General features: G+C 52.0%; 2 protein-coding genes across 2 annotated transcripts in view; both read right to left on the bottom strand.

Annotated features, from left to right (window-relative positions):
- The window catches only part of CHD5 (chromodomain helicase DNA binding protein 5), a 51,477-nt gene extending 47,014 nt beyond the window's left edge, over positions 1-4,463 (bottom strand). Inside the window, exon 1 of the mRNA XM_087820796.1 lies at positions 4,385-4,463. Within this exon, the coding sequence (XP_087676922.1) occupies positions 4,385-4,463 (79 nt within the window). The remainder of the gene's footprint in view (positions 1-4,384) is intronic.
- Positions 4,464-7,357: 2,894 nt separating this feature from the next.
- Positions 7,358-15,878, bottom strand: RPL22 (ribosomal protein L22). Its single transcript, XM_016214681.2, has 4 exons — positions 15,824-15,878; positions 14,006-14,110; positions 11,782-11,906; positions 7,358-9,285 (listed from the first exon to the last, which is right to left on the bottom strand). Exons 1-4 carry the CDS (start codon positions 15,833-15,835, stop codon positions 9,141-9,143), a joined length of 387 nt encoding a protein of 128 aa, XP_016070167.1. The 5' UTR covers positions 15,836-15,878; the 3' UTR covers positions 7,358-9,140.
- Positions 15,879-17,098: the final 1,220 nt, after the last annotated feature.

Below are 17,098 nucleotides of genomic sequence, written 5' to 3'. Positions count from 1 at the left end.
GAGATAGGGTTACACACCAGGAGGGCCAGGGGGAGACAGGGACAAGAGAGGGAAAGCGAAGGCCAGCCCACGACTCCGGGAAGGCAGACGCAGATCTGGAGACGAGGCTAACGTGGGGACAGAGTGAGAGAAAGAGCCAGGGAGAGAGAAATGGGGACAGAGTCAAAGAGATAAGATGGGAAGTCTCAACAGTTTTACCTGCAAAAGCCCCAGAAAGTTAGACACACTGTGTTCAGTGCCTCGCTCAGGGAAGACACTCAGGAAATCTACGCTGGGTAGACGGATGGACAGACGGGTGCAGCGTGGGTGGATTCATGGATGGATGGCGGAGAGTGGGTAGGACGCACAGCTGAGTGGAGGGTGGGTGGGTAAAGAATGGGTGGAATGTCCTGGCCAGTCTGGCTCGGCGGTTAGAGCATCGGCCCTTGGACTGAAGGGTCCCGGGTTCGATTCCAGCCAAGTGAGCGTACCTCAGTGGCAGGCTCAGTCCCGGCCCTGGAGGGCACGCGAGCAGGAGGCAACCAATCGATGTGTCTCTCTCACATCGATGTTTCTACCTATCTCTCTCTCTCCCCGTTCCGCTCTCTCTGAAAAGCAGTGGACTGTTTGGGTGGGAGGGTGAGTACATGGGTGGGTAGATTAATAGATGGATGGGTGATTGAATGACTTGATGAAATGATAGATGAATCTCAGTCTCTCATCAATTTGGAGTGAGGTAAATATCCCATAGGCCCAGTTACTGAACAAATTGTGCTGGTCACTTTGCCTCCCTTCTCCCAGCAAAGAGTATTAAATACCATCAGGCTCCCTGGGACACCCCTCCACACACCCCACATTTCCCCAATGGGACAAGGAAGCAAGCTAAGAAGACATGACCCTGGGAAGCATGGCTGTCCTCACTCCCTCCTGACCTCTTAGCTCAAGGAAGCCTAAGAGGTTCACACGACTGGGGACAGTCCTGTGGGCATGGGGGACATAGGCCATTCAAGTGTCTCTCAGGCCAGAGTGGTCACACTGCCTGGCCAGGGGAGAGGCTGGACTCACCAGCTCTGGGACACGCACCCCACTCTGGCTGAGTGTGGTTGAGGAAAGGCTGGGTCGATCAGGCAGGGAACTTCTGAGGAAAGGCCCAGGTGCGAGTCCCTCCCTCCCTCCAGCCCCACCATGGGTCTCACACTCCCAGCTCTCCCCCAGCCCAGGCTCCCACGGTCCCCAGCTTACTGCATGAGGGTGCAAGTCTCGGAATCATTTCCTTGGGGAAGGCAGATCACCTGCCCCCCTTGGATGGTGCTAATTATAACAGTCACAGTTTATTGGGCACCTATTATGTGCTGGGCACTGTGACCTAAATGTTCCACAGGCACGGTCTCACCAGTCCTCATAATAACCCTCTATGAGGTAGCTAGTCTATATCCCCACTCCACAAGTGGGGACACCGAGGCAGAGGGGCTGGGGAACTTGCCCAGAGTCAGGCATCTAACAAGCAGAGCCAGGATCCATCTGACTCACTTTGCCTGCCCCCTGAACCCCCAGGAGAATTTGTCAGCTGCTGGTCCCTGAGCCAGGGAGGGAGGCACACCCCCCCTCCCCCCAGACCTCCCCTTGGAAGCAGGCTCGCCCACCTGCCTCTATGCCAGAAAGCTGTTTGGGCAAAGCCCTGTGTGGGAAACAAGAATTCTGCTGAGGGGGAGGTGGGAGACAGCCCAGTGAAAAGAAAGTGGATTTGACAAGAAACAAGCCCAACTGTTGCAAATTCAAAATTAGCGTGATAGCTCCCAACTCACTAGCTCCTCCTGCTGCAAACTGAGGTGTCCTGGAACCCACTGGCTCCAGGTCCATGCGGGTCATGGCCACGGGCTCAGGCCGAAGGCTGCAGAGTGTCCGCAACCGAGGGGCCAGCTGGTGTCACCTCAGGAAAGACAGGCCTGAGCTGAGGCTATCATGGTGTCCTGGGGCCAGAGGTGTCCTAGGGACTCCCAGGCCTCAGACATTGAGACTACAACCATCTCTTGAGCATCCATGGTGCCAGGTGCCAGGCATGGCTGGTGACCAAGGGAGTCACACTAAAGGGAGCCCATCGGCACAAAGCAAGCTGACAGTAATATACCAGGGAGTAGACAGTGCAGCCAAGAAAATAAAGCATGAAAATGGGTCTGAGGGCAACAGGGGTGGGGCCACACTTGAGCTGGGAGGTCAGGAGGCCCTCCAGGTGGTGACACTGAGCTAGACCTAGACGACGTGGAGGAGGCAGCGGTGAGCAGAGGAAAGTGCTGGTCAGGCAGAGGTCACAGCCGGTGCTCAAGGGCAGGATAGAATTTGGGGGCTCTAGAAGCTGCAAGGACACCAATGTGGCTACAGAATGTGAACAGGGACAGTGGGGGAAAGGAGGGTAGAACAGAGCAGGGTGGCAAAGCCATCCAAGCTGTGGGGTCTGGGGTCTGATGTGTGTTACAAAGGTAACCCTGGCTGCTGAGCGGAGGGTGGTCAGTGAGGACTTGTTAGGAGGCTCTGGAGTGGACCAGCAGGAGCGGAAAGCGGGTTAAACCAGGGATGTGGAGAGAAGCTGGGAGCTTGGGAAGGCTCAAGACAAGCTCTGGAGGTAGAACGTGTGGTCTTGCTTATGGATGGGGCTGCAGTCCCCAGGCCACAGGGGCTGAAGCAGGACCTCTCCTCTGTAGGGCTTTGGGGGCGTTCCTAGGGCCTCTGGAGACAGCCTCCCCCACCCCTGGAGCAATGGGTGCAAGCAAGGAGGAGGGAGAGGGAGACTAGGTGGTGGGCAGGTGACCCTGACTGAGCCACATCGGCTGTGGCCCAAACAGAGTGACCTGGGTGTCCATGAGTCTGAGGACACTTCTGGGGCTCCTTCCCTGCCTACCTTCGGCACCCTGACACGGCCAGGGAGGGGCAGCGTCTTCAGGAAAAGGGGACAGGGGACCTCACCACGGGGCCGGTGGAGTCCCAGGAATAAGCCTGTTAATATGTGTTCAGCTGTCCACTCTCCCCATCAGTGCCACAAAGGGGCCACGCCCGGAGCACCACCGTGACCGGCTCACCAAGGAGGCAGCCTCCTGAGTAGGAAGCAGCCATATTTCCCCTGCCTGTGCTGGGCCTCCGTGTTCCTTCTGGGAAATGGGCCTGATTCCCTGGATCCGAGACCCCGCCCATGTGGGCCACCTCACCCCGACTCCTCTGGCCCCAGCAGGCGCTTTGCAAACTTGGCCAGACCGTCTGGAAGATGGGGCGAGGCCAGGTTCGGGCAGGGCCCCAGGGACTGTGTCAAACACGCAAACAAGTGGGCAGGGGAGGCCCCCACTGGGCATGGCCACCTGACGGATGGGAATCCCCTCACGCGAGGACGCAGAGCAGCCTGGGCGGCTGCTCCCTGCTGGGCCCCCTCTTCTCACCTCCTGCATGCAGGAGTTGGGGTACCAATGTGTGGAGTATTACCCCCTGGGAAAGGCACTCCAGGGGCCCGACAGCACACTGCTGGGCCAGAGATGCCCTGGGCCTCCCACAGGTCTCTCCGGGGCACCAAGAGGCCGGAGACTTTGGTGCAGGAGGCTAAGGAGTGTCAGTCCCCCAGAAAGGATGAGGGAAGCTGGCTGACAGGGTGAGGCCCTGCCCAGCTGCCAGGAGGGGGACTGTCCCAAACAAATGGTGAGCAGTTAACTAAAGAACGATCATGCCAGGTTAGCCCTGACACACCAGCCATGTTGGTGCTGAATTCTGGGGGGAAGCAAGGGCAGGGCGGTGGCCTGGGCAGCAGGCCCGCGGCCAAAGCAGGGTGGGCTGGGCCGCGGCTGGCAGCGACCCGGGCGCCCGCGGCCCCGGCGCGGCGCTGGGCGCGGTGGTCACAGCTGCGGGCGGCTGGGGAAGGGGAGCGGGAGTTGGAGCCCGCACGCCCCGCCCCGGGGCGCTCGAGGGCCCGGAGGAAGCCGTCCCGGCCAGAGCCCTCGCAGGGTCCCCACGCAGGGCCGCCTGAGCCCCACTCCCGGCCCCACCCAGCCCCCCGGAGCCGAGAGGGGCCAGCCCCCGGGAGGCCCGTGGCGCGCGCGCCCGGGAGAGCGAGGGACCAGCGCCTCCAGGAGCCGAGCCGATTCCCGCCCCTTTCAAGGGCACGCGGGCTGACCCGGCGGCGCCGCGCCCCCTCCCCGCCCGGGCGCCCAGCGCAGCCCCCGCCCCGCGCCCGCCTCCGCCCGCGCCCGTCCGCGGCCGCCCGACTGCACCCACCCCGGCGCCCGCGCAGCCCCGCGCCCTTGGCCGCGCGGCGCCAGCGGGGCGGGAGCGCAGCCCGAAGCCCGGCAGCCCCGCCGCGCCGCCCGCGCCGCCCCCGCGGCCGGCCCGGGCCCCGTCCTCGAGCCCCCCGGCCGCCGGCGCCCCTCACCTGACATCTCGTCCTCGTTTTCCATCTCGTCCGCGAACAGCCGCGGCAGCTCCTCCTCGGTGCCCAGCGGGCCCCGCATGCCCGGCGCGGGGGGGAGGGGAGGTGGGCGCCCCCCCTCCCGCCGGGCGCGGTGCCAGCCTTAACCCGTGCGCTGCCGGACTGGTGAGCGCGGCGGGCGAGGCGGCCTCGGCGAGAAGATGGCGGCCGCCGGCCCCCCCGCCCCCCCAAACCTCCACCCTCCCGTCTCGACCCCCTTTCTCTAGGCCGCCTTCGCTCTGCTCCCGCAACGCCCGGGCCGCTCCGCCCACCGCGCCCCGCAGCCCGAGTCCGCAGCCGGCCGAGGGTGGCGGTGGCAGCGCCCGCACGGCTGCACGGCGGGGGGGCGGCACACATGCCCGGATTGTGACGTCCAGTCTGGTTGCTGTGGCAACCCCATCCCATCGTTCCGGCAGCACGACTAGTTACCAGCAGAGAACAAGTTGGGGACTAGTCCCGAGCCTGCGGGTGCAGGGTGGCGACAGCGCTCCGGGAGGGGGAGCCGTCGAGGTGCCCGCGCCCAGGGACCCGACGGCCTGGCGCGCGGCTGGGCCTCGGCGAGGGGCCCGGGGGAGGCTGGAGACGCCCCGCGCACGGGCCGGGCCGCCGCCCCTCCCGGGAGTGCGCGGGGCAGGGTCCCGGGGCGGCGCGCGTTCGGCTCACGCGCCGGGACCTTCGCCTCCGCACCCGGCTCGGCCCCGACGTGGTTCTAACCCCCTTTGGAGAGGGTGAGAGGGGAAATGTGCCAAGCACGTGGAGACGGGCGTTCCGTTGACGGGGTCTGATTCCTGCAGAAAAACCCGTGCAGGCTGGCTCCTCGCTCACCCCCCCGCCCCCCGCTCCCGCCCCCACGTGCCCGCTTCCAAGAAGCCCCTGCAGGCTGGGCCCGGTCCTCCGGGGGTGTGCGGTTCGGCATTTTCTGTGCCCAAAACTCCCTCAGAAGCGACACGTGTCGCGGAGCGGGAAGGAAGCCACCAGCCCTCGGCTGGGCGGTGAAGACGGCCAAAGCTCTCGGGAGCAAGGCTGGAGTTTTAAATGAGCGCCGCCAAGCCGGGCACAGCTGCCGCAAGTCTCGCTGCTCGGAGAGGGCAGAAGTTCCTGTGGCCCGCAGGGCAGCCAGCTCTCTAATCTAGAGTGGGCAGTAAAAGGAGGGCACTCGCCGCACTGCCTCCGGCCAGAACAGCGTGGGGGAACCCACTGGAGCCCCCTGTCGTTGCCAGGGACCTGCAGGGTCTGCCTGACTTGGGAAGTCAAAAGCAGAGGTCTCCTGGGTAGCACCAACCCGTCTGGTCTTGGCTGAGCACCTGAACCCCATCCAGGCCACACGGACATTGCCAGGAGGGTCTCCTTTGCTGGGGCCTTTGGGGAACCAGGAGAGTTGTGCCAGCCCTGTGCAAGACCTTTTGGGGAGGTGGCCAGAACCCAAGCCACAGTGGGTCTAAGCTGTGACCAGAAGGCAATGGATGGCCTGGAAAGATGTGTAGCCAAGTTTTCCTCCCCCTTCCCATCCAAATTAATTGCCAGCAAGCCCCAAGCAAAAGCTCCTCTTCATTCATTCCTGGGCAAGGGCAGGTCTGTGCAGCCTCCTGGATCTCAGCACAGGGTGCTGGGAATCTCTTCTCCGGGATGGCTTTAAAACCCAACCAGGCCTTTCTTACCTTCCAGAAAGAGAAGGCACCACAGCTGATTACCCCCAAGCAATGGAGGCCATTTACAATTCAGCCAGCACCTCCAGGGGGACCCCACCCAGGTTCTCCCCAAGGTGGCTTCTGACCCCAGCCAGCCTTGTGTTCTGTCCAGGATTCCCAAGGGGAGGTCCCTTGGTTACTGCTAAATCTGTAGTTGTCTCCCAGGGACCCACATCCTAGGTGTGTCCCCTCCTCCCAGGGAGGGGCCAATGGCTAACACCCAGCTATGACTCCAACTGGATAAGCTTGGGGGGGGGGGGGGGGTGTCACAGGAAGGACCACAGCAACAAGAGTAAGGAAATGAAAATGGTTCCCCAAAGCCAGCTTCCAGGCTTTCCTGTTATCAATGACTTGACCAGGGGACCATTATAGCCTCACTGGGGTCCTGCTCACCTTCCAAGAAATGAAGTGTCCCCCCAAAAGGCTGAGATCTAAAAACACCCAGAACATTCTGTAATTTTGGCCAATTGTCTTAAAATGAATTTAATAGGTTCGAACCCTCTGCTCCCCCCCCCCCTCATGTTCCTGACACACAAATGTTTCCAATACCTCCGTGCTAGGCATGACTGGTAAAGTTAGGACTTGGTCTCCCTGAAGGGCTATGAGGACACCACTCAGGAGAGAAAAGCACTTTCACAACTGTAAAAGTCATGGAGAAGGGGCTCACTGAGGTTTTAAAAGGAAAACAAACATTAAACCTCCAAGTAAGAGACGGTGTTGATCAAGCCAAGGCAGACATGCTGGTGGTAACCAGCCAGCTGAGAACAAGGCTGGTCCAACTTCCTATTTTGCTTCTTTTATGATCTTAAATCTCAGCTTGAAGCTCCCCATGACCCAATCTGTTCCTGTGCCTTGAATATTTCAGATCAGGCAGGTGACTCATGAGGCAAGAGAGATACAAAGGAAATTGGTCTAAAGTGTGGTTCAGGCAGAGCTGATGTAATGAGTGTAATGTAATTCAGGTCCACACTGCATCTCCCCCATCAGAAAAAGTCACTTACTTGCAAAGATCTGAAGAAATTCTACACTGGAGAGTTCAGCTCTGGTCATCTGCAAAAGCTCACTGAGTCAGTGGCATGACCAAGGTGAAGAAAATGGGAATAAAGAACATTTTCTTCTCCAGCTTAATGAAGACCAAGGTCATTGTCAATACAGCAATTAGTGAGAACGAAATTTTTGCTTCTAAACAGATTAACATGCCAATCCTTAAAAAAAAATTTAAAAAAAAGCCTTGCACAGTAACAGTAGCCATGTGTTAGCCACTTTAATATAAAATGTGATCAAACCTCAATTACAAGAATTCAAAACGGCATAGAAAAACCAATGTTTCAATTATATTACAAGTTTTAAAATCTGGGAGCAGTTTTTTAAAAACTTATATTCTAATTTCAGCCCAGGGTTAATATTTTACAACCAAACTAAGAATTACTACAGGGGAACATCAATGCAACAAACAAGTAAAATTTGCAAACCCAAGTCACACTTACTAACATAGTTACTAATCATGGTAGGGGGCAGAGCCAAAGAGCAACTGATGCCCAAGTTAAATGTGAAAGAAACCCTGCCTTCTGTGAGGGCAGAGAAACATGCAAACAATTCTGCTTCAGCAAATTTGCATAGAAATAGAAAATGCTAGAGCCTTTACCACAAATGAAATTGCAAAGCCTCAACATGTTAAAGTCAATCCAAAGAGCTCCAAATGTTAAATTGGAGCCAAGGTAGGAACTCCAACATCTAATTTCCAGCTTATGCAACTAGCAGAGCACAAGAATTTCAGGTGTGGAAATTAGCTGTAGGCAAACTCTGTAAAAATATGAATTTTATACACCATAATTTTAAGACAATGCAGACATTTCTGCAGAATTGTTTAGATTTTAGAAGGGCACCATAAGGCATCAGGGTCTCTTTCCAAAGTCACTCGAAAAAACTGCTGGTTTTGTCAACAATTATATCTTTACAGCCTTAGATAAATCTTCCACAGATCTCTAGCCTCTGCACACATGGCCATAAGATCCCAAGATGGGCATCATGTTCATTTTCTACCCCAGTATCAGGCAGGAACAAGACTGTTTGGTCCTGCTTAATGTCAGTTTGTAGAATGACTTTTGATATTAAATCCTCCCATGGCCTAAATGGCATGGAAGTGACTATCCCACAGGTATGAACATTTCTTTCAGCCAGAACCCTATCTCCTAATCAACTTGTCCTTCCTGCCCATCCTCCCTCCCCACCTTCCCCTGTGAAGACTCAGTTCTGGGCAGCAAAGAATTCCCACCCAGGACCTGCACAAATGCTGACATCTGGAAGCCCTACTCTTCCTCATTGCCAGCTCCCCCTGCTGGAAGCCAAAATGACAGTGTTGCAAAGACTTCCAGAAACAAGGGTTATTTACAAATTAATTTTTGTGCACTTTAAAACCTGGGACCTTTAGAGTCAGTCTCCAAACCCTTTCCTGGGGGACAGTAGAGTATGCAGCAATGCCAAAGGACGTTTATTTCTAGAGGAAGAAAACAGATTAACACACATGATAATGATGGGCATCAAGAATAATTTGTAATAAAAATTTAAAAAAGACAAATGCCCCAGAACCCTGCATTTTTATCAACAGTGCCATCTTCCCACAAGGAGAGAACCTCAGATAGAAGTCACTGGTTTTGCTTTCACTGAATAAGGAGTCCCACATTTGTTGTACTCCTGAATCTGAGAAAAGCGCCAGCTAAAACTGTCACTTTTTAAAGTAAAACAGTGACTAATGAGCTTACATCTCCACACCCTTATAGCAGCTCGATGTCAAATCCTTGTCAGTTCCCTTAGGAGACTTACTCTTCTATTCTGGTATGACTACCATGAGAACTGAAATTTTCAAGCAGGAAAAGTCTAATTACAAAGCAGTGAGTGGCATCCCAAGTGAAGCCCTTACTATGGTTTCCAATTTCCTGTTCAATCCACACTGCAGAGACACAAGGAAAGCCACCGAATGGTTCCCAAGTTTTATTCAAAAACTTGTACAAAGTGAGCCGGGCAAGCGGGCATCAATCCTCCTCCTCCTCCTCCTCCTCATCCTGGTTTATCTGGAAGTAACGCAACTCATAGCTCTCTTTGCTGTTGGCAACTACGCGCAACCAGTCACGTAGGTTATTCTTCTTCAAATACTTTTTGGTGAGATATTTCAAATACCTGCAGAGAAAGAACACGTGAGAGCTCCCAAAGACACTCAGCCTTCTTGCATTCTGAAACACTGTCACTTTTATGAAACCCTTGTATTCAAAGTCATTACAATGCAAGGTGTCCTCCCACCTTTCAAAAATGGCAAAGATGAGGCAAATACACCAGGCCAATGGCCCAAAAGAACAAGGAGCTGTATTTCACCTAAACTGGCAATAAAAACGAGAACAGGTAAGATGTAGGAGTTGTCCTTGAAACAATAGCAAGCACCTATAAAATGACTTTTCGTGACCCCTGGAGAAAGATTTCATGGTTAGTTGACAATTAAGCACACAACCTTAGTACCTTTTATGGAGAAAGCCTGGGGTTGCTACTGAGCCCCAAGGACTTCCTATACATCACACCTCATTAAGTCAGACCTCCTTTGGAGGTTTTTCAGGTTATGGGGACTGCTGCTTAGGGCTGGGTTACATGCACTCTCACTTCTGCTCTGTGACACTACCCACCACCGTGGCTCCAGCTCTGCAGCAAGAGCATTCTCCTGTCACCTGTATGCTTATGAGGCCCTGGGGTCTATCTACTCCAGCACCTTCCCACAGTCATAGACAGAAGGGGGAATGGAATGCCAAGCAAACCACTGCTGGGCAAAGTAACCTTTCCAAACCTGCTTCTCCATCTCTAAACAGGACTCATGATACTTGACTTCTCTTCAGACCGTTAGGAGGACTGAATGAGATGCACAGGCAAACCAGCATATTAACAAGGATCCTCATGTTAACGGAACAGTCACATCTCCAAGAAATGAATACAGTTCAGCAGTGCTACTTACACCAAAAAAGCAATCTTCACAAAGATGTGAAGACCTCAGTTTAATTCTATCCACTTTTCCTTACATAGAAATAAACCAATGTGGTCATTTCCTCTAAAAAGTATTTTTTTTTTTTCCTTTATTATCAGTTCTACCACATTGTATTCAGGTGGTTTGAAAATTTTCATTCTAGAATGTTGCAGAGGAGCTAAACGAAGAGCTGCAGAAGTTCAGAGACAAGCAAAAGAAAGTTCTAGATTAGGAGCACCTTGAATGTTCAAAGACGATAAAGCTCCTATCATCAAGATGGGAAAGCTTTATTGGAAGATTAAGGCTCCGTTCTTTCACCACTGGGTAAAGAACAGGCAATGTGCAAAAACTCGAGTAAGTTATGTTGGGAGATATTCTCACACTAGGTTGGTAAACTTGGAAACAGGTCACAGGAAGATTACAGAATCTTCCCCAAGGCTTTTTTTTTTTTTTTTTTAAATATATCGTTATTGATTTCAGACAGAGGAAAGGAGAGGGGGAGAGAGAGAGAGAAACATCAGTGATGAGAGAGTCATTGATAGAGCCTGCAACCCGGGCATGTGCCCTGACCGGGAATCGAACCCTGATTGCCTGGATCCCAGGTCAATGTTCAACCGCTGAGCCAAGCCCGGCTGGGTCCCCCAGGGCTCTTTGAAAGCCCAGCAGGTTAGACATTTAGTACACCCTGAAGTCCCTCCCTACAGTTGCAACGATCACTTTATCCAAGCCATTCTGCACAAATAAAATAACTCAGCCAGATGAAATGAGTCCTTCACTTATGCTTTGAAGTCATCTCTTGACCGATTTTGTTAAAAATAAAAGCTTAACTATACCCAATTTGCCCTAACACCCCTTCGAATTTTGCACTACTTGATAGTTTGATAAAAAGCTCCTAAGAATATGCCAGGCTCTGGACTAGGAGCCACATGTAAACATACCCAATTTTTTATCAGCTTGTGAAGTGTTTAACTTCATCGTCAAAACAATAATCAGATAGCCCTGGCCGGTGTGGCTCAGTTGGCTGGAGCGCCATCCCGTACACCAAAAGGCCGTAGATTCAATTCCCGGTCAGGGCACATACCCAGGCTTTGGGTTCGATCCCCAGTCAGGGTGCCTACAGGAGGCAACAGATTGATGTTCCTCCTTCCTATCAATGTTCCTCTCTCTAAAAATATCAATTAAAAAAAACACATGTCCTCGGATAAGATTAAAATTTATAGCAGGGCAAAAGAATTGCTACCTCTGACTCAGAAAATGGACCCACAGGCATTAAATAGTGGCTTCAGTCTAAACTGAAATTTCTGATTCCTCGTGCAATCATAACACTTACAGATAACAAAACATGGAATTAAAAATGAAAGCTCTTTACTGTGGCCTAGAGGCAGAGAAGCAATGTCTTCATTTTCAAGAATGCAATCTAAGCAAGTCTGACCCTATACTGCTTGAAATACTTTAGCCTGTGAAAAACAAATCTTTTAAAACTACCAAAAGTTGAATACTTTTACTACCATAACAGCATTCATTCATTCATTGCTCCTTGCACTGGGCACTGTTCCAGAAGTTCATAGATGCAACCACAAAACAAATGAGACAGCAACACTGCTGTCCTCGGCGAGGGCAGGAATCTTACTGCTGGGATGCTGGTGAGCGGCACTCATCTCTCCCCATACCTTTTGGAAAAAGGCACCTCAGAAGTTACAGTGATCTTACTCTTGCTTCTTTCAATGGTTACAACCCCTCCACCAAGATTCCCAGCTTTTCCATTCACTTTGATTCTCTCCTGAAGAAACTGCTCCTGTAAAAATCATCAAATTGACCAATTAGTGAAGTGACAAGTTCACCTGTCTCACCAGCAGAGTATTTTTTTATACCACTGACACTAAACAAACATAGTTTTTTAAATGTTCAATCTTTAAAAACTGATAGCAAATCTTTAGCTGTTTATATAAGGTCTAAAATCTAAGAATAGCAATTAAAAAGTGGCACTATTGCCCTTGCCAGTGTGGCTCAGTTGGTTGGAGCATCATCCTGTACACCAAAAGGTGTCAAGTTCGATTCCTGGTCAGGGCGCGTGCAGGAGGCAACCAATTGATGTTTCTCACATCGGTGTTTCTCTCGCTCTCTCTCTCCCTTCCTCTCTCTCAAGTCAATTTTTAAAAAATAAATGGCACTATTCAATTGTTTTTAAAAATTTAATATGAAAACAAAACCCTAGCATTAATATACTTGACTGTTCCACACAAGGGGAGCTGTCTCTCTACATGGAAGGCTTTGGCCCATGGGTCAAAGGTAAAGAGTAGACAGGAAACCCAGGGCCAAACTGCTACAAGCTTGGTACAGGCAATCAAAGTTGCATGCAACTTCTGAACCTAAGGTGTATAAAGCACTGTCCTCAGCACGATCGGTTATTTTCTCTTCAACCTAGTAAAAGGAGCAAAAACATAATGACCAAAACAATCACAGATCTGCTTTGGGCCATGTGCATGGAGCAGGAGGGACAGCAGCCCAGGAGCCCAGAGATGGACTCTCAGCAAAGCCCTGTGGCAGCTGGGGCTGGTCATTCACCTCCATGGACTTCAGGGGTCTTTCTCCAAAAAGGATTCTTTTTGGTTTTCTTTCTTTCTTTTTATTTTTTCTTCTGGGTTTTCTTTCTATTGCAATGATATGAAAAGTCCCTTTCAGCTGCAAATTCCTACGATCCCCTATTTAAAACCTCCAATACACAATACGTTAATTGATGATGGGGTAAAGTGATTAGGTCAGAAATTTTGACTTCTGTACCTTACTCATGAGTGACTCAAGTTTTCTATCCTAAGGAGACTTCTAGAAAGACAATCACATACAGAGATGGGTGTAGGGGAGGGAGAAAATAATGGGCAGGGCCACCACAGACACAAACTGGGAGGAGTCACAAAGGTTAGGAGGGAAAAGAAGCCACAGAGAAAGGTAAGAAGCCACTGGATGGAGAATGAACCAAAGAGCCAAATGAGGAACTTCTTAGAGGACAGGGACACAAAAGGCATGTATACAAGGGCAGTAAACTACAAGAGGATACCGAATTCCTTTCTGTGTAATCAATGGCCACAAGCTGAGCTTTTAAATTATTTTTTCATCTGAAAATTATTCGTGTTGTAATATTATCTTGGCAAGAGTTGACATTCTGGAGATGGCAGAACAACTGTAAATTTAGAAGGCTTCTTCACAATAAGAAGCCCGATTCCTCAAGTGTGGTTACTGGAGAGGAAGAGTAAAACTCCAAAACCAAGCTGCAGAGTCACAGCGTTGATTTTTCTAGATTTAAGTGCTATAGAGAAATATTGGGGAATGGGCCAAATACAGGAGCAAAAAAAAAATCAGTACAGAGCAAGGTCTAAAAAAACCCAAGCTCCTCTTACAAGTTCACCATGCAGGAAAGTTCACCACAAACACGAAGCTCTGATCCTTTGGTGACATGGAAAACTTGAGATGCTGCCATCTGCCCAGTACTCCGCAGCCCCACAGGCAGACCCAGGTCAAGACCCTGGAAGCCCCTTGTCCCTGAGGATCAGGGCCCATTGCTTATGCTCAAACTCACAAGAGGGCAAAGGGGATGTGGACCTGAGGAAGTTTACCTGTTTTCTGGTAACTTTTAAGTAAAATCATTTTTTGGACATTAATGGAGGAAAAGAAGGAGGTAGTTCTCTACCTGAGACGTGCTACAGTCCAATTTGTTTATTCCTTGCAACTGTTACATACATGACAGCCCACAAGACTGAGAAACAAGTATCTAGATGAGAAACAAGTAACTAGACCAGGCTCCAGAGTTCAACACAGAGCCAGAACTGCTCCAGGTTTTCTCAGCACTATCTCAAATGGTTCATTACTGTCCCGGGTGGCATCAAGGGTACAACTTACAAAATTGGCAGCATCCATGATTCCATCTTCTACAGGGTGGGTGCAGTCCAGGGTAAACTTCAGAACCTGCTTCTTTTTTTTGCCCCCCTTCGCCACAAGCTTTTTCTAAGAAAGTATACAAACAGAGATGAAGGCACAACCAGCCCCCATCCACACAAAAAAAATTAAGACAAAAACACCAGAGGTGTAAAAGCCCTGTTCAAATGCAAAGCCCGCGGAGTTGTGTTCCCTTGCAAGGGTGCCAAAAGCCATCCTCTGCCCCAAAACAGAAGAGGGAAAACACCCAAGCTTAGGCCTTTTTAAAGGGGAAATCTTCTAGCATTCTTGACCCATTTAGACTTTCCAGCCTCACCAATCTCTATGACCATGAGGGTCTATTAGCTTACAAACCACAATAAAATGAACTTTTCCTTTTCTGTACCATGGAATTTCTGTAAGTACTTATTTCCTTAACCTAAAAGCAATACTTGTCCTGCCTCTCCAGACCGGGGTCCTGATCCAGTGTAGCTGGTTCTCCCTTAATCCTGTCTCACCTCCCTCCTCAGAGCAGCATCACAACTGTACATCCTACTGGCCCATATATGCAGCCGAGACAAGGGTAAGGCGAACTTAGGTTTTAATTACAACTCTACTGTCCACAATTTCTGGCCTTTTAATCTGTGAATTAGCACTTTCAAACCATCAGTTGGCCTATATCCTACAAGGCTCAAATTCCTTTACTCTCACAAAGCTTACACCAATCTTCTCCCTGTACAAACTCCACCACCATTAAAAAAGCATTTGCACAACCCACTTACCTGTAGTTCCACTCTAAAAACCTTTAGCAGAATCTAAAAAGACCTTTACAAGAACACATCCTAACCGCTCCCCCCCTTGTGCTTCAAAGAACAACATCTAAAACTTGCATTAATTGGGTCAACTTTTCAAACTACTGCAAAAAAATAACTGATTTTTTTTTTTTTTTAAGACATCTCTTCCTAGTTACAATCGCCAAGGGCTGCTTTAAATTCTATCCCCCGTAAATATACAACCGGCAAGTAAAAAAAAAAAAACTTGCCATCATGGTTTTAAACCAAAAGCATACAAATACACAGAAGCATTAAAAGCCCACCTAAGAGTAGATGAACCGAAAATGTTAACAAATGTGCCCCAATATACGGGGAGGGGAGGAATCCAACTTGCTCCAAGCGAGCCCTTCAGAGAGCGATCTGCGGGCAGTGACACGAGGGCGCCGCACCGCCGGGTCCCAGCGCGGCGGCGAGAATGAGGCGCTGACCAAAAAGGGTCCGTACAGCCGCTCCCTGCACTAACTTCCTCTGGGGACACTACAGGGGTCCTCAAACTGGGCCTCTCTCTGAAACCAGACCGCCTTTCGCGGCCGTTTCCACTCGTCCCCGAGTCCTGGCCATAGGCTTCCCGGATGCGCGACTCCCAAGGGTGGCAGGTCCCCTTCTCCTTCCTCCCCTCCGCCCAGGTAACCAGGCCCAGACCCTGGCCGCCTCACGCCAGCCGGGCTCCAAGGGCCGCTGACCGGCCCAAGCCGCGGCCTCGGCACTGCAGCTCCCCACTGGCCCGCGGCTGAGACCCGAGCCGCGGCATCCGAGAGCTGCGGGGCTCCCTCTCGCGCCCCAGGCCGCGGCCTCCGCCGCCCACTGCGTGCTGAGCCCGGCGACGGTCCGGACCCGACCCGGCCGGCGGGCCAGCCCGGCCCCGGGCGGACGCTGTAGAACGCCGTCCCGCGCGAGCCGCGTAGGAGCCGGGCCCGCGAGGCCCACGTGCCAGTCCCGGAGCTGAGGCCTCACGAGGAGCCATACTAACCACGGGAGCCATGGCGGCAGGAGAGGCAGAAAGGGAGTTGAGCGAACTGCGCAGGCGCAAAGAGCCCGCAGCGCGCAGAGCACGTAGGGCTCAGGCCGTACCAATCGCTCCGCACCTTCCCTGGCTCGTCAGCGTTGCACCCTGTTCTGTTCGATCGGCGAGCGATTGTTTTCCCTGCTTGCAAAACCTGTCCCGTCGCAGGTCCGAGGAGGTGGTAGAGGGAAGATGGGAGCCGGGGGACCTCAGTTACCCCGAAGGGTCGGAGTAGGGGAGCCAGAGAAAGGAAGGGGTACGCCCTACATTTCAGAGTCTTGGGGGGAAAAAAGAAATTCACTAGATCGTCAGTTACCAGCTAATAGGATGGGAGTCGAACCCATTAACTTGGGGAGGAGAGTCCAGGCCCTTCTGTCCCAAGACCGAGGGCCCGCTGGCTTCTTCCTACCTAATACTCAGTTTGGGGGCTGGTGCCCAGGGCCTGGCTCTCCCAGCGCTGGCCTTTCCTGCCCCCATCAGGTACACTCTCCTGTGTGACCCCTTCACAATCTCAGATGTAAGCCGCCCACCCACGGGGCGGTCACCTCCTCGTGTGCAGCTCTGCCAGGGCTCAAACTGGCATGTAGACAGCGATCTCCTGGGGACCCGGTTAAAATGCAGGGCCCTAGTCAGTGGGTCTCAGTGCTTGAGACTGTGCATTTCTCTCAAGCTCCCAGGAGATGCTGCTGGCTGCTGGTGTGGTGCATGGACCGCAGTTGAATGGCAAAGGACTTCTTCCTCAGGCCTACCGTCCACTGACTGTGACAAGAAGAAAAAAAATAAATCAGAAATGTTCTAAATCAAAATCACAGAGGCTGGAGCCTGAGAGAAAGAGAACAGTTATCCTGTTAATAGCTGTGGGCCAGCTCTGACAAACGACTGTTCACGTTCCCTTTGATCTGTTAGGATTTAGGATTGATTTCCAGGTGCTGTTTCTGTGCTTAGAGAACCCCAGGAGCCTCTGCTTATTTACACATGAACGTTCCCATCTGCTGCCTGCAGCTCAACCACAGGAGCGGGCACTTCTTCCTTGGGGACTCTACAGATATTGGCCCCACTTCGGCTTCTCCCATCCACTTTGCTCTTCAGCTAATGTAAATGCTTTCAGAGTGGCTTCCTTACATCTTCCTCCCTGCTACCTGATGAATAAAAATGCTTGCAAAACTCCACGGCTGGTGGTTTAGACTCCATGCCCCAAGGCTGTTTGTTTGTTTGTTTGTTTGTTAGCTAGCAATGGCCTAA

The sequence above is a fragment of the Miniopterus natalensis genome, chromosome 9 (genome assembly GCF_054644295.1).
Source record: "Miniopterus natalensis isolate mMinNat1 chromosome 9, mMinNat1.hap1, whole genome shotgun sequence".
Classification (NCBI taxonomy): Eukaryota; Metazoa; Chordata; class Mammalia; order Chiroptera; family Miniopteridae; genus Miniopterus; species Miniopterus natalensis.
This window is presented reverse-complemented; position numbering and strand designations above follow the sequence as displayed.

Excerpts from the sequence above, each read along its gene's own strand:
- RPL22 (XM_016214681.2), bottom strand. Across the intron at positions 11,907-14,005 it reads TCATGGATGCTGCCAATTTT|GAGCAGTTTCTTCAGGAGAG; the intron begins GTAAGTTGTACC and ends TGATTTTTACAG. Across the intron at positions 9,286-11,781 it reads GAGGTGCCTTTTTCCAAAAG|GTATTTGAAATATCTCACCA; the intron begins GTATGGGGAGAG and ends CTTTCTCTGCAG.